This window comes from Podarcis vaucheri (genome assembly GCF_965113315.1).
Source record: "Podarcis vaucheri genome assembly, chromosome: 4".
Taxonomy (NCBI): Eukaryota; Metazoa; Chordata; class Lepidosauria; order Squamata; family Lacertidae; genus Podarcis; species Podarcis vaucheri.
The window spans coordinates 4,632,972-4,659,662 of NC_138762.1; the positions used below are offsets into that span (position 1 = coordinate 4,632,972).

General features: G+C 50.1%; 2 protein-coding genes across 7 annotated transcripts in view; one reads left to right on the plus strand and one right to left on the minus strand.

Moving 5' to 3' along the window:
* Positions 1–426: 426 nt before the first annotated feature.
* On the minus strand, positions 427–16,645 carry PGAP2 (post-GPI attachment to proteins 2). 3 transcript variants are annotated; one of them, XM_082219496.1, is made up of 7 exons: positions 15,759–15,901; positions 13,734–13,865; positions 11,758–11,932; positions 10,764–11,016; positions 9,066–9,172; positions 3,706–3,814; positions 427–2,353 (listed from the first exon to the last, which is right to left on the minus strand). In XM_082219496.1, exons 3-7 carry the CDS (start codon positions 11,920–11,922, stop codon positions 2,223–2,225), a joined length of 765 nt encoding a protein of 254 aa, XP_082075622.1. In that variant the 5' UTR covers positions 11,923–11,932; positions 13,734–13,865; positions 15,759–15,901; the 3' UTR covers positions 427–2,222. The 3 variants fall into 3 exon arrangements, with proteins under 3 accessions (XP_082075622.1, XP_082075621.1, XP_082075620.1); XM_082219495.1 differs by lacking the exon at positions 13,734–13,865 and having other exon boundaries at positions 9,078–9,172; positions 15,759–16,645; XM_082219494.1 differs by lacking the exon at positions 13,734–13,865 and having other exon boundaries at positions 15,759–15,920.
* A 307-nt stretch (positions 16,646–16,952) lies between these two features.
* The window catches only part of NUP98 (nucleoporin 98 and 96 precursor), a 44,915-nt gene continuing 35,176 nt past the window's right edge, over positions 16,953–26,691 (plus strand). For 2 of the 4 annotated variants that reach the window (XM_082218963.1, XM_082218966.1), the window contains exons 1-5: positions 16,954–17,234; positions 21,865–21,926; positions 22,686–22,788; positions 23,624–23,731; positions 25,230–25,409. In XM_082218963.1, coding sequence (XP_082075089.1) covers positions 22,713–22,788; positions 23,624–23,731; positions 25,230–25,409 — 364 coding nt within the window. In that variant the 5' untranslated portion in view covers positions 16,954–17,234; positions 21,865–21,926; positions 22,686–22,712. Of the gene's footprint in view, positions 17,235–21,864; positions 21,927–22,685; positions 22,789–23,623; positions 23,732–25,229; positions 25,410–26,691 lie in introns of all 4 variants that reach the window. The other 2 variants (XM_082218965.1, XM_082218964.1) reach the window with 2 other exon arrangements.

Here is a 26,691-nt window from a genome sequence, read left to right on the forward strand (position 1 = left end):
CTTCAAAGATAGCCCCACGTAGAGCGCATGGCAGTGGTCCAATGCCAGAGCCTGCCAGTCGTATGCATGGCTTCGCCCCTTGTGTCGGAGAGGTGATGTTTTACAGCCTTTGCACACAGACAAGGTGCTAGTCCCTGTGGGCTGAGGGAGGAGCTTCAAAAACTCAGGGGGTAGAGGAGGTGTGCAGTAAACCAAAGGCTCAGGGGCTTGAGTGTAGTTCACGGCTCCTTGATAGGAGAGTGGCCTCAAGCCAGCAGCAGAGCAGCTGCTTCGCATGCAGAAGGTCTCAGTTTCATCCTAGGCACCTCCCCCTTGGAAGACCTTGGGAAGCAAGGCAGGTAAAGATGCCCCCCTTCCTCCTGTCAGCTAGGGCAGATATCAGGCAGAGGGAGCAACTGGTCCACTGCAACTGCTGCTACAACTGGAAAAAAAATACTCAGTGCTTTATTTCATCGGGGGGGGGAGCCAATGAAAATAGACACCTGGCAGCACAATTTTTTCCACACACACACACACACACACACACACCTTGTCACAGAGATGGAAAGGGGCCCCCACACCAGGGATGTGGGAGGACAAGCAGCACGAGAGAAAACCTGGCCTGATGCCAGAACATCCCTGCCTTGGAACAGCAACCCTGCGCTAGTAGACGCATCACAAGCTGCTCTCTCCAATCCTCCTTTCCGGAGAGCTCCTTGGCTAGCCTGACTCCACCCGCTGACCCGAGACTTCTTACCTGGAGAACCAAGTTACCTGCATTCAGTCTTTACTGGTTGCTCTGAGCCCTCACTTCCTAGGAGCTTTTCCCTCAGCCATTCCCCTTCTTCCCTATCGATCCCAAGCCCCTGGCTGGTGGTCTCTCTCTGCTGCAGCCTACCCCCCTGCTTGACCCAGGCTGGACCTCTGGATCAGCCTCAAACGACCCTTTCTTAGGATTCCTCCCTTGAGGCTTCTGGGACCTCACGGAGGTGGCCTGATCCTGCCACTTCTTCCTGATCTCTCTTGCTGGTGGGCTCTGAGCAGGGCGGAGAAGCGAGCCTCTCTGCATCTCTATGCTTGGAGAAGCACCTGTGTCCCTCTGCCTGGATCAAGAGCTGATGCCCAGGACCCAAGGTGTGCAAGGGTTAAGGTGAGGACCCCTGCTTGGTCCTCTAAGTGCTTCTGCACCCTCCCAGCTCAATGTCCGTATTTCTGCTTTATGTCTCCCAGCCCGATCTTTCCCAGCAGAGCCCAACTCTCAGGTGGTTCTTTCACCAATGTCCAATGCAGCCCTGTACCTTCAAAACGTCACAGTCAAGAGCAAATGAATCCCACCAATGCTGTCCCCCAATTCCTGCCTGCCTGAGGTTTCTAGGAATTTGGGGGAAGGGTCTGTGAATTCTCAAGGGCAGAGAAGCTCCAGCAGCAGGTAGGCAGAGATGATTAGCTCCCGGGGGCTGCAAGGGGGTGCTGACGCCACGCAGAACTTGTTCCAATGTGCAGAATATGCATAACTCGCTTTAGGGAACTTCAGTGTCGAAGCTGGGGAAAGGGGAAGAGAGACCGTCTCACCACCAGCCCCATTTTATTTCTAAAGTCCAGGCGCTCCCAGGGTTTGGCACTTTGGCCCAGCTCAGTGGCAGGCATCTATCGTAGAGCTGGACCTCACTGGGCAGCAGGAAAGCCCCACGCGGGAGAAGGAATGAGACGGAAGGAGGCCAGGCTGCCATTTGCAGAGGCAAAGAGAGAAACTCCCCTCTACCCCACTGGGACAAAGGACCGGCGACAAGCACTTGGCATTCCTGCTAAGGGCCAAGTGGGAAAAGGAGTCACAACAACCTCCTTCAGGCAAGTCCCAGATCCGGGCAAGGAGTCTCTGCCTTCAAGAGCCGCTGGACTTGTCACCATCACAACACACAGCCCCAGTGGGCTAGTCCAGGGCCAGTTCTGTCCCTGTCCTGGGTTGGCAGCAGAGCACATTCTGAGTTTTGTTTTTACTTTTACAAAGATGTCCCATTGATCAAAAGGCCCGTCAACCAGCCACACCGTCTGCTCTGTTGTCGGACATATGACGGCAGGGTCCCAATTCCTACGGGGCCCATTGGTTCTTTTCAGCCCAGTCGCAGGTGCCCCTTCTGAAATGTCCTGGGGCCTGCCGGAAGGATCTGATGCTGGCAAGCAGGCTGCTCCTCCTCCCCGCAAGAAATCCAGAGGCTTTCCCTCAGCTCAAAGTCAGGCTTTTGCTAGAAGCGTTTGTCTTCTGGCTGGGAACTGACCACCAGCTCCTTGTTGCCAAAGTCCCACCACGCAGTCATGTGGAAGGCCATGTTAGAAAAAACCACCAGGTACTCCAAGAAGGCAAAGATGGTGTAAACTAGGGAAGGAAAGAAAGAGGGGGAAACAAGGTCAGTAATCTCAGGTGTCTGAAACAGTGCCAAGCACAGCTTATACATTTTGAGTCCATAAGGGCTAGAAACATGGATTTTACCCCAGGATTCCTGGGATGCTCAGTTCCACCCGAGGAACACTTCACATGTTCTGCCAACACACCTGCCTCTTGCACACAGCTGCCTTTCAGTGTTCTCAAGGGCACCTGTCAATCACTCTCTGGCAAGCATTTCCCATGTGGCTCAGATAATACGGTAAGTGATCCAGTTAGACTGAAATACTTTATTGTCATTTGTACAACTTGTATACAGTGAGATTACACGAGCACCCCCACTCAGCTCTCCTAGTCTTAATTCCCCTCTTTACTGACGCACACCCACCAAATCCGAAAGTCCACACCATGATGCAGAATGAAAGGACACTTTCTACTGTGGACCGGTAGGAGATCATCAAATGTTGATTGACATCGTTCTTTTGCAATACCCTGAGGAGATGGAGTCTCTGTTGGGCTTTCTTAACCACCTGGGTTGTATTTATTTTCCAAGTAAAGTCTTCACTGAGATAAACTTCTAGGAATTTAAAGGAAGAGACTCTCTCCACACAGCCTTCCCAAATGTACAGTAGGGCTAGTTTTCCTCTCTTCCTCCGAAAGTCCAACACCAAGTTGTTCCCTAGGCACCATGTAGATATTTTTTGGACCTCTCCTCTATATGCTGATATAGCGCTGTTATTAAACCCATTATAGTGGTGTCATCTGCAAAGTTAATAATTGCAGTAGACGGGTCAGATGATACACAATCGTATGTATACAATGAAAACAGGATGGAGTTTTAAAAGGCCGTCTCAGCTCAGGGAAATGCAGGCAGCGAGAGGGAGGCTCCCAGCCATGTCTATAGCAAAAAAGAGTGATGCTCGACAGAGCTTCTGCCTCCCCACCACATCAAACCAGGCAAAGACGACACAGAAACACACCCACGTTCCTGGTACACCTGCCCACCAGGTGCTGCTGGGTTCAGACTCTCATCCCTAGCTAGAGGCCCTGCTGGCTGCTGGAAGTTAAGAGTTCACCAACTTGTGGAGGGTGCCCAAGTTGGCTATCCCTCGCCTAGCGGTTAATGGGGCGCAGGAGCCACTAAGCGCCCTGTGCCCATCTTTCATCTGCTGCAAACAGGAGGCATGGGGCAAGCAACAACACCAGAGCCACAGGAACCCTCTCCTAGAAAGGAAAGTCACAAAGCAGGCGCGTAGGGTGCTCTGGCACCGCAGACCAAGCGCCAGCACCGGGCAGCCAAAGTTTCTAAGCATGAGCAAGAGGCTGAATCCCCAAAGGGGACTTACCTCCGGGCTCGCAGTACCAGTTGTGGCGGAAGTAGAAGTACACGGCTACTGAGAACGTGACCAGGTTGAAGAGGAACAGCCACCACTTCCACTTGTAGGACTTGCGCTCCTGAAAGAGAGGGGGAGAGGGGCAAGGTCACTCCCGCCAGGGAGAAGGCTGGCAGCCCCACATTTGCACACGCATGTCCACTCAGCAGCAGTGGATGCAGGACTTGAGGCCTTGCTCCTCAAGGCTTAGCATGTAGCCTGTTTGCAGCAACAGGAACACGAGGAGAACTGAGTAGGGAGGTCACCTGTGGCCACCTCACTTCAGAAAGGATACTGTTGAGCTGGAAAAGGTGACCCAAGTAATCAAGGGATTTTGGAGGCCAAGTGACAATGTTCAGAGCTTTTTAGCTGAGAAAATCAACGAGTAAGAGGAGGTAGGAGAGTGGGGTTTACGTTTGTGCATGGTGTGAAGACGTTTTTCTCCCTGTGACTCATAACGCTAGACCTCTGGGAAGCTGAGATCTGGAAGATTCAAGATAAGCGAAAGGAAGGGAGTGCTTCACACAGCACGGTTAAAATATGGAATTTGCTGCTACAAGATGTAGTCATGGCCAGCAACTTGAGTGGGGGCTTAGACAAATTCACGAAGGATAAGGCTATATAAAAGCGGCTGCTAGGCATGATGGCTGTGTGATCTCTCCGCTATCAGAGGCAGGATGCTTCTGAATACCAGTTGCTGGAAACAGCAGGAGGGGAGAGGGCTCCTGCGCTTATAACTCCTGCTTGCAAGCTTCCCACTGGCCATTTGGTTGTGCAACTCACAACAGATCCACACTCTGAAGCCCAGGGCTCCTACAGATGGGCCACAACTTGCCTATCACAGCTTCCTCCCATCATTCCTGACGACTGGCCCCGCCAGCTAGGGATGGTGGGGGTTGTAGTCCAAAAACAGCTGGGGACCAGAGTTTGGGAAACGCTGCCTTAAGGGATAAAGAGCAAAAGGGCGGGGAGGCTCATCGCCAAGGGTGTCTCCACGGCTGACAGGCTCAACACAGCGCCCCAACGCAGAGCAGCCCTGAGTTGCTACCGCTAATATAGGGGAAGTACAAATCCTCGCTCGGCTTGGCTCCCTGACTCAGCTTATTTGAGGGAAATGGGATGCAACAGCAGCAGAAGCATTAAGGAGGGTGGGAGGGAGGGATAGCTTAAGAGCTGGTTGGGGCATGATGCCTGGGCCCACACCCCAGGGAGGAAGAGGGCCTTCTGCCACGAGAAAAGTCTGACAGAGGGGCTGGGCCATAGAGGGTGTGGGAAAAAGGCCTCCCACTTCTGGTTATTGCCCATCCATGCAGGCAAGGGGAACCCCCACCACTGTCTCACCCCGGGGCGTAGAAACTCCAAACCACAAATGTTTAGATTGCAGCTTTCGTTTCCATTTGCCTTTGTCAAAGAGAAGCACAAAGATTTCAGGGGGAAAGTGGAAGGTTTAGAAAGAACAGGGGGGAAAAACAAGTTTTGAGATGGGGGCAAGTGGGAGGGGAGAAGTATATAGATAGGAGAATATTATCGTTAAGCTGTATTGTGTTTAAGATATTTGGAAAAAATTATTGGGGGGGGGAGTGGGAGGGGATAAGAAAGAGCAACGGGATGGGAGGAGCTACGGCAAAGCATCTGGTCAAGGCGGAGAACAGGGCAGCAATTCTAGAAAACTGGGTTCAACATGAATTCGGGCAATGGCAGTAACCTCTCCGGTGCTTTCTAGTGATATACGGAAAGCCATTTCAGTCTTCTAGTCCAAATTGTTACAGCTCCCACATTTCTGTGTCTGAGTGGCTCTCCTGCTCCTCGTTTCTCTCTTTGCCCCTTTTGCTCCTTTAGCATAGAGCCAGTGTGGTGTAGAGGTTGGAGGGTCAGGCTAGGACCTGAGGGACCAGGGTTCAAATTCCCACTTGGCCATGAAGCTTCCTGGGTTTCCCGTCACTCTCCCTCTCAAATCTCACCTACCACACAGGGTTGTTGTGGGGATGAAACGAGTGGGGAGAACCATGTATGCCCCTTGCGCTCCCTGGAGACAGGGACAGGCGGGACAGAAATGCAAGCAATAAATAAAACAAGTAGCAGAGCAGCGCAGGGGCTGAACTGTGTTAACGTGTCCCCTACTAGCACGCTGTTGGGGCCCAAGACCTGCTCCGTGGCAGCGTGAGAAGCCCAGCCCTTCTGCGCTAGAGCGGAAGTGACAAGGCAGACGGGAGGGAGGGAAGCCAGGAGCAGGAACCGCAAGCAGAAATCTCTTATGTAAAAATTCACACAGGAAATGGCAGGTGGCAATTCATTGTGTTTGCGCAGGCGGTGTCAAAATTCCTCTTTAACCTCCCTTAGTCAGTGGCTCCCAAGTACACACACACACACACACACACACACACACACACACACGTCCGTCCCCTTGCTTGTCCTCAGCATGCAGCCCCTCCTCTCTCTTGGCCCTGGTGCCTATTGTCCCCTCCACACACAGAGACACATACCCAGTACCCTGCTCCTTGCCATTCCTTGCTTCACTTCCCTGTGTCTTCAGCTCTCCAACCCTCCCTCCCCAACAGCTTGCAATTCTTGCCCTGCAGTCCTGTGCAAGAGCTTCTACGATGTAGGCCAAAGTGGGCCCATCTAGTCCAACAAATCGTCCCGGCAGGGAGCCTCGAAAGACGGCCTGGGTGTGACAGCAACTCTCCGCCCTTGCCCTTCCCAGCAACTGGTATTCAGAGGCATATGGCCTCTAGGGGTGCAGAGAGAGCACAGCCACCCTCAGGATTAGCCACTGTCCTGACAACCTTCTCTTCCTCCATGAGTGTATCTCATGCCTTTTGAAAGCCAGCCATGTTGCTGGCCATCCGTACTTTTCACAGGAGCCAACTCCATAGTTTTTATTTTATGAAGAAGTGCTTTCTTTTGTCTGCTCTTTAATTTCCCACCAATCAGCTTCATTTGGTCAAACCTGGGTTCTAGTACTTGGAGGAAGTACCTTATAGTGCACTACTTGACACACTTAGGCCTAGGACCCTCGTACCTATGGGACTGCCTCTCTTGGTATGCCCCGCAGAGGACCTTAATGTCCACAAATGACAACATTTTGGAAGTCCCAAGTCACAAGGTGGTTAGATTGGTCTCAACTAGGGCCAGGGCCTTTTCAGTATGGGCCCCAACTTGGTGGAATGCTCTGTCACAAGAGACTAGGGTCCTGCGGGACTTGACATCAAGTCAAGTGCCAAGGAATTATTGAGAAGACAAAGCTCCAAACAATGATCAGTAAAATATTGAGCAAACCTGGACAGCCCTCTGGTGGCAGAATTTTATACCAAACTCCACCAGTTGCTGCTCTCCCCATTGCCCATAATTTAGATTGTGGGTTTGGAGGTGGTGGTCTGGATGATACACTGAATCCCTTCCAGTTCTTGGGGTCTGGTAACCAGGGAGGAATAGAATCAAATAGGAGTTTGCTTAAGTAGTCAGATGAGTTTCTTTGGAAGACAGCGACCTTAGTTGGTCACTTCAGTGTCCTCACCAGCATCCCCAGAGAATGAGCTAGCTTGCAAGAGTCCTTACTAATGGGCGGCCTTTCTTCCAACCCACACAGCTGATAGCCAGAGAGAACTGTATGTGAGCTGAGCTGGGAAACAGGCTGGAAGCTGGAGACCCAGTGGCCTGCCTGCTCCGTGCTGGATCCAAAGCTGTGACCGATGGAGAAGCAAGACCTGTTGGGATGTTGATGCTGTGAGCCCTGCCGTGTTATGAGCAGGTTATATATACATGTAAACAAAACCAAATACTGTGGTACCTTGGTTGTCAAACTTAATCCGTTTGACTCCCGAGGCGGTTCGAAAACCAAGGCGCAGCTTCTGATTGGCTGCAGGAGCTTCCTGCACTCAAGCGGAAGCCGCATCAGACGTTCAGCTTCCAAAAAACGTATGCTAACCGGAACACTCGCTTCCGGGTTTGCGGGGTTCGGGAGCCAAAACGTACCAAGGCGTTTGACAACCAAGGTTGTCCTAAAGACACCACAGTATCCGCTGACCTTAATTCCAAGGAAACAGAGCCCTGGGTAAGCATCTGGAACCCCTGGAGTCTCTCACCATTCAGAGATTGGGGTGGTGCGTAACAATATACATCTCAAGAGACGGAAAGGTTACAGCAGGGGTCAGCAAACGTTTTCGGCAGGGGGCCGGTCCGCTGTCCCTCAGACCTTGTGGGGGGGCCCAGACTATTTTTTTTTTTGCGGGAAATGAATGAATTCCTATGCCCCACAAATAACCCAGAGATGCATTTTAAATAAAAGGGCACATTCTACAGTGATCCATGCGACGGTCACCTCCAGGCTTGACTACTGTAATTCGCTCTACGCGGGGCTACCCTTGAAGCTGTCCCAGAAACTCCAGCGGGTGCAGAATGCTGCAGCGAGGCTCCTCACGAGGTCTCTGCCATGGGAGCATATTCACCCAGTGCTTTTCCAGCCCCACTGGCTCCCGGTGGAGTACAGGGTCAGATTTAAGGTGCTGCTTTTGACCTTTAAAGCCCTTCACGGCCTAGGACCCTCATACCTATGGGACCGCCTCTCCTGGTATGACCCACGGAGGACGTTAAGGTCCATATATAGCAACACCCTAGTGGTCCCGGGCCCTAAGGAAGTTAGATTAGCCTCAACCAGAGCCAGGGCGTTTTCAACTGTGGCTCTGGCCTGATGGAACGCTCTGCCTCATGAGACCAGAGCCCTGCAGGATCTGATTTCTTTCCGCAGGGCCTGTAAGACAGAGTTGTTCCACCTCGCCTTTGGCTTGGAGCCAATTTGATTCCCTCCCCCCCCCTTTCTTTTTTCTTTTTCATTTCTCCTCCTGTGATGAGGCTGCATTTTAATATTTTAAAGTTTCAATATTTTAATCTTGTTTTTAAGTTGTATTCATTCAACTTGTTTTTATTATTGCTTGTTAGCCGCCCTGAGCCCGGCCTTGGCTGAGGAGGGCGGGGTATAAATAAAAATTATTATTATTACTCCTGTAAAAACACGTTGATTCCCAGACCGTCCGCGGGCTGGATCCGGCCCCCAGGCCTTAGGTTGCCTACCTATGGGTTACACCCATCTAACAACCATTTTGATGAGATCAGAGTGTTTATGTCTTACTTGTTTTAAATGTACCAAGCTGTATCTAACCTGCCCAGGCACCACATGTGGATGGGGTACTCTAAATCAACACATTTGGAAGCACAACTATGGAAACATGGTGTCCGAAGCAGCGCTATCGAGACCCAGGCAAGCCTGCCAAGTTCAGCCCTCAGCTCCAAACCCTCCTCACATCCGCCAATGAAAGAGAGAGAGGGGACTGTACCTCGGGACTTACTGCATGCTTCTTAGTCATTCGCCACAAAACGCAAGTCAGGAACATGTGGCTGAGGGCCGAAGCTATGAAGAGGATGAAGGCGTTCTCGTGGATCACTGCAGCAAAGAAAGGACATGCAATGCTAACTGTGAGCAAGAAGCAGAAGCGGCCGCCACCACAAGAGTTCAACTAGCCACGGGGGACGCGCAAACTCCTAGGCACAACATAAAAAGTAACCGCTTATTGTGCATCTGAACCTCGTGCCTAGTGAGAAAGTGTTCTTCTGCCTAAGCCATATAGAAGCCAGAGGGAGCTGCAGCTCTGTGCTACCAGATGTCGGAAATCAAGCCTTTATCAGGAGAAACTGGCAACTCTCCCAGGCACCCGGCTTGGTCTCCTGTTGACCTCCCTGTCTGCTTTCCCGGCAAGATCCAGGCAGAGGTTGCGATAGGCGATCCTTCTCAGCGTGAGAAGAACACACCACTCTTTCCTGCCCCCCCCCCCCAGGCAGGGGAAAGAGATAGACAGAAACGTATTTACATGCCTTTATTTCTGTCTTTGCAGCGTTACAGAAAACACGTCTGCTCTCTTCAAACTTCAGCAGCCGAGAGACAAACTCCTCCTGTACTTCCTGTACAGCTCATATTACACTCTGAGCTAATTCCGGTGCCCTCTGCACTGTGAATTGACTGTCCCTCTGTTTCCCACGGAACAGTCCCAACATTCCCATTATGTTTTGCTTTCAAGCTAGCAGTAGCTCACGGCTGCATTGCTTCAATATCGTAACAGTTTTCTGCTGCTCCAGTGGGGAGGACCCGAACCAATGGATTCAAATGCCAAGAAAGGAGAGTCTTACTAATCCTTAGGAAGACCTTTCTGATGGTAAGAGCGGCACAACAGTGGAACAGACTCCCTTATAGAAGGTGGTGGAGTCTCCCTTCACTGTATATTTTAAAGCAGAGGCTGGATGGCCATCTGTGTCAGGTGTGCATGCAGGAGCCAGGCCCTGTGACCAATAGGACTTTGCAGGACTGGGGCCTTCCTAAGTTTGCTCTGAAGAGGCAACATGTGGCCTCACAGGTGAGGCCGACTGGCAACTCACAGCACGTGGTGGCAAGAGCCGGGAAGGGATATAAGGTCAGCATTTTCCCTTCAACTCTTTGCCACAGCAACATGTTCCTTGCCTTGCTGTGTTTGAATCTTTGCTTCTTGATCCTCAGACCCTTGACTTCGCGACTCCTTGCTTCCTGACCCTCAGACCCTCGGCTTCTGGACCCCCGGCTCTCTGACCCTTGGCTTTCTGACTCCTGGCTTCTGGACTCCCATTCCTGCTCTCACCCCGCCATCTTGCCCCCGGTCCCAACGTCCCCAGCCGGGACTTCGATTGCCCATGAATCGGACTGTGACCATCTGTCAGCGATTCAATAGCTGAGATTTCTGCATTGCAGGGGGGGTCGACTAGATGACAATTCTATGATTCTTTGAGAGAGTCTGGAACAGAGATCTGGGGCAGGAGGCAGAGCAGGCTAGACGAGAGAGGACCAGAGGAGGCACGATGGCTCCAGCCAACCAGCCCCCTCCCAACCAGCTCATAAGGGCAGTGCTGTTGTGCCCCAGTGACAACCCACAAACTCTCAGGCCCACAAACCAGAAGGCATCCACCTGCCAATAAGCCAGGCTGGCGCTGCACCAAGCGCTGATACTTACGGTAGTTCTCCGAGGAGGAGACGTAGGTCAGCAGCAGGAGGGCCGTGTTCTCTAGCAGGTTGAGGCCGAAGGCCGCATTGCACAGGCGGAGGTACCGGGGGTGTGTGCAGTGGCAGCCGCGGTAGTGGCTCCAGTAGACAAAGGCCACAAGGAAGCGGGGCCCAGAGTGCAGCCCGATGCAGAAACGCCACATGTAGCGCTCAGGGGTCTCCCCACCAATGGCAGAGCTGATGGAGGGGAGGTAGTTGGGGACCTGTAGGGGAAAACTGAAGTCAGTGGTATTGCAAATCTGACAGTTCTCCTCCCTGTGACCTGCCACCGTGGAGAAGCTGGAGAACCACCATTTCCCCTTGCAGGCAGGCACCCGCTGCTCACAAGCCTCCTCTTCTCACGATGCTGGACTTTGGGGCTTATTTGCTGCTGGTCTTGCGGTGTCACTCTCCTACCTACAGGCGCTTCAGCCTCTGACCCCCACAGCAATGTTCCTCTTGCCATAGCTGGCAAGGGGAACGGGAGCACCCCAAACCCTTCACTCACAAAGGCTGAATATAGGTTTTCAGTCCCTGCTGGCTGAATTCTGTTAGCTCTGACCAGACAGCCTCCGCAGAGATCCCTTTGTCTTATGCACTCTTATTGTACTCTCCCATGCAAACCTGCCTGGGTAGGTCCTAATCTCTGTCCTGCCACCCTCTCAGGCACATATGGTGTTGATGTGTGGGAGGGTTTTTTCAGTGGCTGCCCCCTGGCAACTTTGGATCTCCCTCCCTAGAGACGCTAGACTGGCTCTTTCCTGCTGTCCTTCCACAGGGAGGTGAAGACTGTTTTATTGCAACAGGACTTTGGCACTAACTCTAACTGCTCTTCTTAAGCAAATGACCCAGAACCCTTGAAACCGAATCCCCGTAAAAGACGTGACTGTACTATAACAATGGTGATAAAATTCCAACATACGGCAATCTTTAAATGCACACACAAACACTCAAGGAGGACTTACATCGCAGTGGGTGGCAGTGGCTTCATCAAAGTGAAAGAACAGGGACCAGATGACGCAGAAGAGGAAGCCAAAGAGCGGGCAGCACACGGTCCCGACTGCCAGGGTGGTAAAACGGAGGCGGAAGAGGGTCCCGTCCCGATCCAAAGGGAGCGGCAGCTGGAACATGCTGCCAAACCTATGCGCATGGAAAGACAAGCATTTGTGCTGTGCTTCTTTCAGAAGCAGCAGAGAGTATTCCCTATCAGTCTCCACGGCTATGGATAAAGATCTGAAAAGCACCGGGATGCGTATCTGGTTACTCAGGAATACAAAGTGGGGGCTCACAGGCATCAGGGCTTCTTTCCATCGCAAAATCGACAAAGCGCCAGGTCTGGACGGCAGCCACCTGAGATTTCTCAAATGAATTCCAGTACAAAATCACTCGTCTTCTAAACGAAAATATGTTACCTTGTCCCTGAGTTCAGCTTCCGTACCTCCAGGTTGGCTTGAAAGCTGCGGCTGGTGCAAAACTAGAACACTGCCACCAGGTCACAATGCTGCTGGAAGAACTGCAAAAGGACACTCGACTTGCATGCATTTAACTTGCATTATATCAGCTTTAAGCAACTGGTGTCAAGCCAGCTGTGACTGCACAAATTAAATGCATACAAGGTGGAGAGCTTAAGCGCTATTTTTTCCCGAGTGCAGAAGGAGCCTTTAAGCTGTCTGCCTTGCTTATTAGGAGGCTCTTCCGAGATCTCAGACTGTCCTGCCACCTGGAACTGACCTCCTGGACTTACTGCTGTGCCATGTAAGATGCCCCCTGAGGAGCAAGGCTGGGTAGTGCAAGGCCAGAAGGCTGCCTGGCATGACTCCCAGGGCAAAGCAGACTGAGAATGTGGAGGACTCTGCCTTCTTCCACCAAGAGAACCCTGTGATCCCCGAATGAAGAACGGCATGGGAATTTAATAAAATAATAATAATAATAATAATAATAATAATAATAATAATAATAAACAAATAGCTTTAAAGCTCTCCGCCTTGGGTGGGGTGCAAGGCCTGTCCAACCTAGCTTCTGAAAGGTAGGGGTGGGCATGTGGAGGTGGCTTCCATTCTTCCCCATGGAGAAGAGTCCAGAGTTGTTCAACGATATACAGGCCTCCTGACTCTCCCACCTGTTAACGGAGAAATCTGAGGGCTCCCTTGGACAAAAAAACAAGGACACCAGCCAGGAATACCAGACCAAAACAGCAGCCAGTAGGCTTGGTCTTTATTGAAGACTGTCGCGACAGGACTCCCACAAGGTGGAACAAGGTGGAAGCCCCGAACAAAAGAGAACCCAAACTTTTATTAGTGCTAATCCCCATGTCACCCCTCCCACTACATCACTCATACATCACGGTTACATCATGATTGGGGAAGTCTGGTGGCAGTGATCTGAGCATCCTGGACCCTGCCCCATGGTTCCCCTTGCCCTCCACCAAACACCCATCCAGTGTAACAAAAGAGATATTTACATTTCCCTGTTTCCCAGCCAAGTTCATCACACCCTTTTGTCTCCATCTGGGTTTGTTATTTCTGGAATGGCTACCTGTCTGGCACTCAGGTATCAAGATGCCAGGAATTATCCCTCAGGCAGAGGGGCTGCTGAGTAGCTGAGCTCACATGTCTATATGAATTTCTGAAGTTTTCCCAGTGAGCCAGTACATAAATACATTGGTCAGTGAACTGTTATATTTGGTATCGTGCAGCAAAGGCCCTTTTGAATAGATAGGAAGAAACTGTGATGAAGTGTTTTGTGGGGACAGATCACAAAAGTGATGGTGCTGGTTTTGGTAGTGGGCTGCATGTGCATGATATCTGCTGGAGGGGCAACCCCCCAACCTATACATAAATTCCTGCAACACCCCCTGCACTGTCACATGCTCTGCGAAGTGGATACTGACAATTGTGACCAACACCTTTGCATCCCCCGTGCGGGAGAAAGCCAGCCTCACCTGCTGGGGAAATGGGCACACCAACTCCTGTTCTTCAGGACTTCTGCTTGAACCACCAAGGCCTAGCCTTCCATCTCAAGACGAGAACTGTGCCTGCACAGTCTCTCCTCCACGTAGGCCCTGTCTGATTTACTGTTCACACAAGAAAAGGGATGAGGAGGAAGTGAACCAATGGTTTCATAACTAGGCAGGTCAGATCTGGCACTCAGCCTGTCACACAGGACCCAGCCACACCCGCAGCAGAGCTCACCTGAGAGCAATGTCACCCTTTCTGACTCACAAAGAGCATCTGCTTAAGGCAGGCCTTTTCCTGCTCCAGCTGGACTCGGTTAGTGAAGCCATTGCAGTGACTGCAACAGGAGCTTGATATAAAAAACTGTGGCACTCACAGTTGACGGGTGTGTTACCCTATAGCTGCAGCTGAGAGGTGATGGCAGCAGCCACCACAGTGCCAAAATTCACGGCACAACTTCCGTGCGGGTGGGGCCCACTGGGAGCAGGCAGGGTTACGCCAGCTGCTATACGCAACGCACCCATTGCACTCAATTAAAAGGTGTGCTGGAGAGTTTCAAGAACGCTGGAAACCAGACTTGAAATACTGCCCAATGTCACAAAATCCAGCCCAAGCACTTCACGCCCGCGTGCCCCCCATCTACCCAAGGGTGCCTGAAGCAGAGGACAAATCAGTAATAACCAAGGCAACAAAAATAACTTTATGACCACTGCTCCATAGCTATTGTTGTTATACAATTCCATTCACCATATAGATGGGTTTATGAAGCATTTCTGTATCTTTCTGCTGTGCTGAAGAATTCTACAAAACAGTGGGTATATCCGGAATCACTGTTCACTACGTCTGTTTGCGGACCACTTTGGCTGTGTTGGATGTTATAAAACAAAGCTTTACGGCTTGTTTTCACCAGATAAGAATCTGACCCATTGCTTCTTTCATTGACTTGCATAGTCTACAAAGACTTTCAGAGACTGTCTGTGGGGCAGTTATAAAAGCAGAGGGCAACGCACATGATGCACAGATCTCTTCTCCAACAGGAGATGAGGGCTCTTGTGCTCAAATACCATGTTTCCCAGAAGGGGCAAGGCTAGAGGAGCAAACCCTCCACAGATCTGGACCGGAGTCCCTAAGGCGGTTGAGATGGCGCACTGCTTGCCTACTTCGGGCAACTCCTGCAGCCCAGCTGGTGCCCAACACCTTGCTGTTTTCCTTTGTGGGGGTCTTGTCGTCTGGGCAGCCCAGGACCCCCAGGCACGTGGCCCAGGCTTGCTCCTCGGGGAGGTCTGGAGACTGTGGGGTTTCATAACTCCCAGTGCATCTGTTCGCGGGGACAGGATACTGGGCCAGGTGCCCGGGCGATACATGGTTTTCAACATCATGCTATACCACCAGCTACACATTGCAATAATAATAATAATAATAATAATAATAATAATAATAATAATAATTTATTATTTACACCCCGCCCATCTGGCTGGGCTTCCCCAGCCACTCTGGGCGGCTTCCAAAAGAATATTAAAATACTATAATACATCAAACATTAAAAGCTTCCCGAAACAGGGCTGCCTTCAGATGTCTTCTAAAAGCCTGGTAGTTGGTCACGGTGCCTGAAATTAGGATGGAGCTACTTGGTATCCCCCACACACTGTATTTTTCGCATAGCACACATCGTGATTTGCAATATATTGCCAGGTCAGAAATTATGAAACGGGGATGACGATCGGGACCTCGAACTGGTCTGGGGCGACCTATGGCTCTAGCGCCCCGGCCCTAGTGGGGCCCGTGGGCCTGATCCAGCAGCCGGGCTCTCCTCGTGCCCTCCTGCTCCCAGGTGGAGGTTTGCCGCCTCCCGAGGCAGCTGACGGGAGGGCCGGCCCTGAATCCCCCGCTGCGGGGAGGAGGACACTTTCGGGAAGCCGGCCTTCGGGGTTAGAGAGCGAGCCGCTGCCCCGGCGGGACCCCCCTCCGACCCGGCCCCGCATCTCCCTCTCGCCCGCCCGTGTCGCCGTTACCTCCGAGGGGAGCTTCGGCATGGAGCGCTCCGGAGCGGCGCCTTCGGCTGCCTCGGCCTCGGAAGGAACCGGGAGACCTTCCCTCCTCGGCCCGGGCCCGCTTCTGAGGGGAGAAGGGAGGAGAGGAGGGCCAAGGCGAAGCCTCCCGCCCTTTGCCCGCCCAGGCAGGCCCCAGTGGGAGGCCGCGCGGCCTCCGACAGACCCGCCCCGGCCGCGTTCCAGGAGCTTCTCCCCCTCCAAACGGAGGGCGGCGGCGGCGGCTCCCCCGCGACCGCCTGGCTCCCCTTTAGATGCACTCTGCACATGCTCAGGGGGCTTGGACAAGGGGGGAGAGTCGTCTCCTCCTCCTGAGGGAGTTAACGTGTCTCCTTCGAACCGGGGACTCCCCCCCCCCACGGCTGGGCTTTTATGAGGGCCCGGTTTTCTCCTCAGCGTGGGGGCTTTTCGTAGCCCCCTCAACGGGCCTGGCGAAGCGCCCTTTTCCTCCCCCCCTCGCGAACTACGACTCCCGTCATCCCCTCGCGAGGGCCGCGCTGGCAGGGGCCGATGGGAGTTGTAGTCTGAGGGGGGGGAGGGGACCGGTTTCACCACGGCTTTTTGTTGGCGGCGCCCTTCAGCGGCTCAGGCCCGGCTTTGTTTCTGGGACAATGGCAGGAGCCCACTGCGCTAGCTTACTCGGCAGGAGCCCCCATTGGTTTCAATGGGGCCGACTCCCGGGTAAGGATCGTGCCGCCCATTATTTATTTCTTAACCCGGCGCTTTCGGTTTGTCACCCTCTCGAGGGGTTGCTATGGAAACCCGAGGGCGATCCTGATTGGCTCCTCCCCGTTTCAAAACCGCCACCGCACTTCCTCGTGGCCCGGATGTTCGTTGCCGCCACCCAGCAACAAGCCCCAGCCGGCCTCTCAGCCAATCGGCTGCTTTTCTGCCTATTGCGGCTGACGTCAGAGATTGCGAGCGGCGCGAAGGGGGGGGGAGGGATACAGGCGGTCAGGACCGGACTGCGCCGGCTCATGGCGCAGCTACGCTTTCGGAGCGACCGCTCGGCCAATAGGAGCCCAGCGCGGAGTTGACGGCCTCGGCGCGCCGCCGTGCGACGCAACGACGCCTTCCGAGGAAGGATCAGCCAGCCAATAAGAGGCGCCGATCGCGCCAGGCGTCAGCGTGCATGCGTGCGACGGACGTGCGTGTGTGACGCACTTATTTCCCCCCTCAACTTCCCTCGGCGCTTCTCGACCTCTCGCGTGAGGCGACAGCAGCCAAGGCGGGTGTCTGTGGAGCTGCCGCCGCGGCCTCCTCCGTTCGTGGCGTGTACGGCCGAGGCGCACACCCGAGCGAGCGAGCGAGCGGCGAGGCCCGAGCCGCCTTCCCGCGCTGAGGCTCCGGGGCGGAGGAGCGCGCGGCCCGCCCTCGTCTCCAGGCCCAGGCCAGGCTCGGGTGAAGCCCCGCCGGGGCCCCGGAGGATTCTGGGAAAGGGTGAGTGGAGCCTGGGAGGGGCATGGGGGCGAGCGGGGTCTTTGTGCAGCGCCGAGCGCACGAGAGTGACGTGGAAGAAGCCCCTTCTGTGGTCCCGGGACTTGTGGGTTGCTTGCAGGGATCCGCTAGTGTGTTATTGTTAGCGTTGTATTTATATCCCGCCTTTTTCCCTATCGGGTTCAAGGAGTGGTTTACAGCTAGAGCAGAAACAGTTAAAAAACGAGGGGAGAGGAAAAACCCCAATAATTGAAAAAGGATTCATCCTCAATGTTAGTATGCCATATAATAATAATAATAATAATAATAATAATAATTTATTATTTGTACCCCGCCCATCTGGCTGGGCTTCCCCAGCCACTCTGGGCGGCTTCCACAGAAACCAAAAAACACTAAAATATCATACATTAAAAACTTCCCTGAATAGGGCCGCCTATATAGGAGAAGGAAAATTCTAATCCTAAAGCTCTGCTGTTTTATGGAATATCTTTGTAAGAAAAAGCTAAAGAGTCGATCCTACACAAATCCAGAATGCCACCTTGTACACCTCCTTCTGGCAGCTCCTGCAGGCAAGCTGCTGCCAGATATGTTGCTCTGCTTTCCTTTTTTGGGGGGCCTTGTCTTCTGGGCAGTCCAGAACCTCCAGACACACTGCCCAGCCTTGCGCCCCAGGGAGGTCACATCGGTGCTGCTAATGCAGTGGTTTATAATAATGATGATGATGATGATGATGTTGTTATTTATACCCCGCCCATCTGGCTGGGTTTCCCCAGCCACTCTGGGCGGCGTCCAGTCAAATATTAAAAACAATACAGCATCGAGGTGCACTGCATTATTTCTTGAGACTGACTGACGCCAGCAACAACAAACTGTAAAAATAAACAGATTGTCTCAGCACCAGCCCTTTCCTTAAAAGCAGTCAGTTCCCTAGCACTTGTTGGCACAAGAAAGTTGTCACCTGCCAACAGAAGGACAACAAGGAGGAGTCCATCTGGTTTCTCTAGGGAAGGGGTTTCAAAATCTGGGGACAGCCACTGACAGCCTTCGGTGTGGCATACAGTAGGTAAAGACTGTAAAACATGTCTGCTGGACTAGGCCAAAGGGGCTCGTCTAGTCCAGCGTCCTGTTATTGCAGTGGCCAAACACATGGCCCAAAGGGAAAGAAGCCCACAAGCACAAGAGTGTTTCTCCGTGCTTCATTTTCCAGTAACTGGTATTCAGAAGCATTGCTGATTATAGCATTATGTAACAATTATTGCCTCCAACATTAGAGGCAGAGCTTAGCTATCATGGTTAGTAACCATTGGTTGCGTGACATCGTCCATGAACTTGGCTAATCCTCTTTTAAAACCATCCAAGTTGGTGGCTGTGGGAGCAAGTGTCATAGCAAGTGTCACTGCATAGTCATATGCAGTGTATGAGGAAGCATCGGTGTAAACTTTGGGATGAGTGAGTACAATGTCTCTGTGTGTTTACATTTGTGTTTTCCGCCTATTTGGGGCGGGCCTCTCACTCAGTAGCAGAGGGACCCAGGTTTATTCTCCAGAATCTCTGATTTGTAAGCTCTTTAGGTAGCTGAGCTGGGAAATCCTAAGAGGTTTTAAAGAACTGCTACCAGCCAGAAAACAACAACTGCTGGGGTAACGTGCAAGTGAGAGTAGAGGATGACACTTAAGCATATGAAGTGGAACCCGAAAGCAGGACCTGAGTTCATATCTGTGTCATGGCAGTGCTCCATCTCCGCTCTCAGAAGCAGTAACTGGCAATCCCTACCGTTGCTCTCCGGTTCTGCTTTGGAGTTCCCATCTGGCCAGTAGACTAGGTGGGCCTTTGCCCTGTTCTACTAGGGCAAGAACTAGCCTTTTCTTATTTTCTTCTTGCATTGGAAACAAGGTTCTGCCATGTGTGTAGCTATTTGAAGTATAAAAAGATAAGCACCAGGATTAGTTAGAGAACTGTTTTTCAGTAAGTGAAAGTGTTAAGAGGCAATTGGGGAACCATACAATAGAATTTTTACCCCAAATGAAGGTTATTTTTTAAGTTATATTATTTAATGGCCCTACAATGTTATTGGTGGATGAAAAAGTGTTTGTCATGCTGCCTTGAATGTTTCTCCTGAGTGTTTTCATAAATTAAACGCTATCTTGGATACATATGCATATTTTTAAATGGCAACTATTGTTGCATTTCTTTGCATTTTTTTGAATTGGTGAAACTTTTTAAATGGAAACATTGGTAGCAGAGCTAAAATTCACACAGCTATTTTTAGACACTGAAGCTCAGGTTCGAATCCCCACTCTGCCAACTTAACTTACAGGGTTGTTTCGAGGTAAACATGATGTGGAAGAGAAATGCACACTGCCCTTAGCTGCTTTTTGGAAAGGTGGGATAGAACCAAATTAATTAAAAAATATGTGCCTACTTCAGTGCGTAATATATTGCTTTGATAAGTTTATGAAATTGGAAGTATAAAGAACAGCAGTGACAAAGTTGTCCAGTGTTAGGATAGATGTAAGCTGTTGAAATATATGGTACTGGAGTAATATTTTAGTCTCTGCTAGTTGGGCAGCTAGAAAATAAATGAAAGCTGAAAATAAAAACTATTGTTTTGTTAATACTGTACATTCAGCAGGAGGGATAGGGCTCTATGAAAGTAACAGTGGGCTTGCTATGCAGAAAAATCATTTAGATTAGACCAGGCATAGGCAAACTCCGGCCCTCCAGATGTTTAGGACTACAATTCCCATCATCCCTGACCACTGGTCCTGTTAGCTACAGATGATCGGAATTGTAGTCCCAAACATCTGGAGGGCTGGAGTTTGCCTATGCCTGGTCTAATCCAAATGATTTTTCTGCATAGCAAGCCCACTGTTACTGCCTGGATTAGACTGAAGGCACATATTCAAGACAGTAAGTCTAACAATTTGTATATGAGTGATGGTACTGTGGGGTGGTTGCACATTCAGATGGAGGTTACTTTAGATCAGCGGTTCTCAAATTGTGGGTCCCCAGATGTTGTTGGACTACAACTCCCGTCATTCTTGAGCTCTGGCCTTGCTAGCTAGAGGTGATGGGAGTTGTAGTTCAACAACATCTGGGGACCCGCAGGTTGAGAAAGGCTGCTTTAGATGGTTTGAAGATCACACAGCCACAGGCTAGCTTCTAGTGGTGCATATCAGTAGCTTTGGGAAGGACTGACAAGGAGGTTGTAATGAGTGCAAGTGCTAATGCCTGGTCCTTGGAAGTTCCTTGAAACCACCAGGATAGCATGCAGCTGTGTAGTTTAAATCCTCTCTGTGTGACCATCTCAACCCAGGGCCACTTCTGGAGAATGTAAAGAATTGATGCTGCCATGTGAATAAGCTTTTTGGCTTTTGAGAAACTTTCAGTGACATACAGGCATTGGTTTGAGTTTTTAAAAACTTCCATTTCTGTGTGGCCAGTATCCCTATGCTCTACCTGTTAAGAAACCTTAGACACAATGGAGCCATCAGTCTTAGAAACTGAGATATGAAAGCTAGGAGCTAAGTGGCACCTTAAACCTAGGTCATGGATGCAACAGTGAAATGTCTAGGCACGCTTTTTTATAGCAAGAATACAAAGCTGAAAATGAATGAACTGCAGCTAAAACATTATGTTCATTTTTCACATGGTGTAGTCCTTCCCCTGCCCACCCCCATAATATTCTTAAGAGGATCTCTTCTCCAGCCTTCAGAGAGTAGCTGGAAGTCGGGAGGCAGAAAAAGGTCCTCCTTTCCTTTCGCTCTGCAGTTTTGCTCTGAAATCTTAGGCGCAGTACTGTGGCCAGAGCTCAGAAACTGCTTGTGCTAATGAAATTCCCTGTCGCAAAACATGCCTAGAACAATGGGAGTTTTGAACACTGTTAGCCATGCCTACCAAAGTTAAAAACTGGTGATTTTTAGCAGAACTTTGTTTGCAGTGATGTTTGAGGGAGCTTTGTTTGTCGGCTTTGGCAAAACCCCTTGTCCAAAGCATGTGGAGGTATGATTTTATTTTATTTATTTATTTATTCAGTTTGTATACCTCCCTTCTTCATAGATCTCAGGGCGGCTCACAACATAAAAATACAAGATAAAAACAGAAAATACATACCATATTTTTCGCCCCATAGGGCGCACCTAATTTTTTTTGGGGGGGGGGGAAAATAAAGAAAAAAAATATTTCCCCCCCCAGGCGTGGGGCTGGGGCAGGGGAAGCCCGAGCTTCCCCCGACCCCAGCCCCCAGAACAGGCTTGCGGAGAGCTGTGCGAAGCCCGAAGCCTGGGGCGTGCTGAGCTCAGCGCGCCCCAGGCTTCGGGGTGCAGGCAGCTCTCCACAAGCCGTGGGAGAGCTTCCTGAAGCCCGGAGAGCGAGAGGGGTCAGTGCGCACCGACCCCTCTCGCTCTCCAGGCTTCAGCGAAAGCCTGCATTCGCCCCATAGGACGCACACACATTTCCCCTTCATTTTTGGAGGGGAAAAAGTGCGTCCTACAGGGCGAAAAATACGGTAATAAAAACAAGAACAAAACAAACCAGTAACCCTCCCACAACTCCAACACTCATGTTAAACTCAAGCCCTTAGTTTTGCTTTCCTTTTTAATGAAGTACTAACTGGGGTCTGTCTTCATGATAGGGTGATGGGAATCCTGAGTGAATGAACCTTGTCCACGTGAAGTAGCCTGGATTAAGATAAAGGTGAGAGTTTGAATAAGTAGTGGAATGATTGGGAAATGCTTAGGACTTCATACAAGATGTAAGAATGGAAATGTTCAGCCGCTTCTTTATTTTACAATATTTTTAGGCTGGCTTTCTATTCAAGGAAAAATATAGCCAACTATTATAGTTAAATAAAATGTGGAGAATCTCTGCTAATTGCTCATGGAATCTAAAGTGGTTACACCTCCCTACAGCAGATGATCTGGGCAGAACACATACAGACTTCCCAGAAGTTACTGTTCCACAACGGAATAGCTACAGAAAAGATCTTATTCCTAATGGATGTTAGCTCCCTAAAGCATGCTAGGAAAATAATGGATATCTATTTTTCTATAGACAGTGGACTTACGTTTGTTGGTGTAGAAATGTTTGTGTAGAAATTCTCGGTGAGAGCCATACATGCAAACCTGATGTCTCAGGTAGTACAGCCCAGACATGAATTTCATCACCTCAGTACAGTCAGTGCCTTTGGGTGGGATACACTTTTGCAGGAGATCCTGGAGGTGGCCTTTGCTACCATGTCCTTTTAAAGAGCTTTCCAGGAGCATCAGGCTGGCCAAAGCAGGATAGAAATTTTCATGTTGAAAATGGCAATGTGCAGTAATTAATGGTAATGAGATGGATAGCCATATATTTCCCCCCACCCACCCATTTCTAATACCTGTATTTATCTGGCATTTCTCAATAAGGCCAAATGTTGATTTCACCTAAGTTTTTATTTTTATTTTCTTCATTTAGGCCTTGAGAACCTGAAACAACTTCAAAATGTTTAACAAATCATTTGGAACGCCTTTCGGAGGCAACACAGGTGGCTTTGGGACGACTTCAACTTTTGGGCAGAGTAAGTGACGTAGGCGCTAATGGTGGATAAGCCTATGAATAGGGCCACAGGGTGCTGCCATGTTTCCAGATCAGTCTATTTGCCGATCCTGGCACAGTTACTGCACGTTACCCGCTCTGTGATCTCGTTTAACTGGACATGGCAGGAATAGACTTCAGACCACCTGGATGCAAAGCATTTAGTTCACTTCTAAGCTGGTGAGGGAACCTGTTCCGCCGTTGTTGAACTCTCATCAGTCCCAGCTAGAATGAGCCATAGATGACCATAGATTTATAGAATTGTAGAGTTGGAAGGCACCCCGAGGGTCATCTAGTCCAACCCCCTGCAATGCAGGAATTGCAGCTCAAGAGAGATGGCCATCCAACCCCTACATCTAAGGAAGGAGAGTCCACCATCTTCCAGGGGAAGACCGTTCCAGTGTTGAAAAGTTCTTCTGGTGTTCCCGATGGGAGTTGTAGCATAGCAACATCAGGAGGGCCACAGGGTAGCCACCCCTGTTCTAGGCCGCCAGTTTGGGTTTTTAATGTTTTCATTAAGAGGCTAATTCAACTTTAAGTGTAACCTCCTTTGACGTTGGCTTGAAAAGCCAACATTTTGCCTATCAGATATTTGGCTGAGTTGCCACATGCTCTCATACAGAAGACTCTTGCATTCCTAATAGAGATGTCTTACAGAACCATGTTCTATTCAGGAATTGCTAGACTTGCATTTGAAATAACTTCACTTCTTGTAAGTCAACTTCAGCTGTACAACCAGCTCATTGCGATGTGGTTTCAGCCCCTTCTGTATTCAGACCATATATAGTCTCATCTCCCAACTCTTAACCACTTTGCAGATGCTGGCTTTGGCACTACAAGTGGAGGAGCTTTTGGGACATCTGCTTTTGGAACAAATAATAATGCCGGAGGACTGTTCGGGACTGCGCAGACCAAGCCAGGTACAGGTATTACCACTGCTTCTTATTCCTTAACTTGAACCCCTTCACTGTTTGCCTCTTTGCTTTGCTCAGTTTAAGCTGCTGGCTGTTACCTAAGACCCAAGCTTCTTAGGGCCCAAGAACCCACAGGAGCAATTCTATCTTACTCTTCTGAAAAATGATGCCTCTCAAAGTAGCTTGCATCAATAAAAAGAGAGACACAGACTGTCATCAAGTTTACAAATTTGAAAAAGACTATTGAAGGGGGAAACAGAGGGAAAAGGCAGAGGAAGGATATTGTTTTGGCCTCGAGGAACTAAACATTTATATCCAGTTTGGGCTAGAATGAGCCTCCCTTGGTGAAATTCTTGCTTGGAAGATAATTGGTGACCTTTGTTTCTGAGTAGGTGGTGGGCCAGAGCACCCCTTTCTCCTTGTTTTTGCAGTCCCAGGGCAAGTGGCAACTGGAGCAGAGGGGACAGCAAAATCCCTGGAGCTGCTTCACCTCCTCTGACTGATAGATGGGGCCAGATTAGTCACACCCTTCCTGTGATCCTCTTGCCTTATCAGTCTGCCCATTAAAAAAAAAATCTGCTGAAGTTCTTGGCCAGTTTCCTCCTTTATCAGAGGGACACTGTTCCACAACAAAGAAGGAATCATTTGAAGTGCTAGTGCTCCATTTGTGGAGTGCCCTCACTGAAGAGGGCCACAAACAAACAAAATCTGTTTGCCTAGGCACTTTATCTTCGTAATTTTATAAACTGGTTTTATTTGCTTTTTTTCTGTTGAAATACACAAATGGATCTTCATCCCATTAGGTTTTATGCATATGTCACCAGTCAAACTGGCCAAAATGTATATAAAAAAGAGTCACAACTCTGTTGGAAATGTCTAGAAATGGAGGGTACATTTATTCACTTATAGTGGAAATGTAATCAGGCAAAGGAATTTTGGGGAATGGTGTACAACGAGCTAATTGGAAATGGGTTACCAAAAAAAGCCCATAACTTTTTCGTATATATATGCGCAACAACATCAGCAAAGATAGTATAGGTGAGAAACTGGAACCAAAGAGAAACCCCAGGGAAAGAACAATGGCTAAATAAACTAATGGAATCTGCTGAGCTTGCAAGTATGACATCCAAAATAAGAAATGTAGATGGTAAACAGATGAGGAGTGAGTGGGAGCATCTAGGGGAATATTTACAAAATTTGATCTTAAATACAAATTCCAGGTAGTGGATACCTTCTGACCAGCAGTTGATAATATAAAGGGTATGGGAAGGCTGAAAACAAGGTGAAGGTATTATTGTATATGCGGCTAATTAAGATGTACAAGAGCTGTCATGGAAGGCTGGGTGGGAATTACAAAAGAATTATTGTACAAGGACGTAAAGTGTATAGCTGAAAACATTTATACATATATCATATATATATGGATTTGTGCATATCTTTGTATGGGTTTCGTCATCAAATAACCCCACCCCTTCTTGTGTCTGATTTGACTGGATGTTTCTGGTTCCAGGAGGGTTGTTTGGTTCCAGCACCTTCAGCCAGCCAGCCACTTCTTCTACCAGCACTGGCTTCGGATTTGGAACATCGACTGGCACTTCCAGTGGGTTGTTTGGGACAGCAAGCACCGGCGGAGGCCTCTTTTCATCCCAGAACAATGCCTTTGCACAGAGTAAACCTGTGGGGTTTGGCAGTGAGTATAATCTATTGCTATTTCCAGACCATTTTGAAGAATTCTTTACGCAGCACAACCACATGATAATAAGTTCTTTAAATCATTTTTATTGCTGTACAGTGGTGCCCCACAAGACGAATGCCTCGCAAGACGGAAAACTCGCTACACGAAAGAGTTTTCCATTTTGGAGGTGCTTCGCAAAACGAATTTCCTATGGGCTTGCTTCGCAAGACACCAATGTCTTGCGAGTTCCTGCTGGTTTCCCCCCTCCCCCCTTTTTCTAAGCCGCTTATCAGCTGATCCGATCAGCAGATAAGCCGCTAATCCGCTAATCCGTCAATGGGCTTGCTTCGCAAGACGAAAAAACCACTAGATGAAGAGAATCACAGAACGGATTCTTTTCGTCTTGCGAGGCACCACTGTATTTATAATTGTTGTGACCCTCCCTGGTTCCTCAGGGTGAAGGGCAGATGGTAATAATAATAAAAATAATAATAATACAGTCATACCTCAGAAGTTGAACAGAATCCAATCCGGAAGTCCGTTTGACTTCCAAAACGTTCGGAAACCAAAGCGCAGCTTCTGATTGGCTGCAGGAAGCTGCTGCAGCCAATCAGAAGCCAAGTCGGACGTTTGGGTTCCAAAGAACGTTTACAAACCGGAACACTCACTTCCAGGTTTGTGGTGTTTGGGAACCAAAACACCTGAGCACCAAGGCGCTTGGGATTCAAGGTACGAATGTAATAACAACCGCTTGGGTAGTTGCTCCCCAAGTGCTTGCCTTGGGACAGTTCAGTTTCTTGCTCACCAGGGGCAGGGGACAAGTCGTGTTTAGCAAATCTGTTCTGAGACTGCCATAAGGAAGCCAAAAACATTGCTTTAGTCCTTGTTGGGGTGGGTGCAGGGGCATAGCAAGGCAGGGTGGTGGGGGTGGACCACCCCTCGTGCCCTCACTGAGGGGGGGTGACATTCAGCGCACCGCCCACCTGCAACTCCCAAGCCTACCCTGAGACGTTGGGGTACGGGGGGAGCTGTGCCTCTTTGCCGGTGGCATTTCCCCCTTTCCCCCTTCATTTTGACAGCTTGGGGGAGGCTTGGGAGTCGCAGGTGGGCAGCGCACTGAATGTCTGCCATGGGCAGCTCGCTCCCCACCCATGAGTGGCTTGGTCCGCCCCCCTCGGGAGCACGCCTGCCCTGGGCAGCACAGGTATTTGCTCCGCCGATGGGGGGTGGGGGGAGGAATTAGCAAAATGGATATACAGAAAAACTTGTATGGGGGAACATAATATTTATGCTCCTT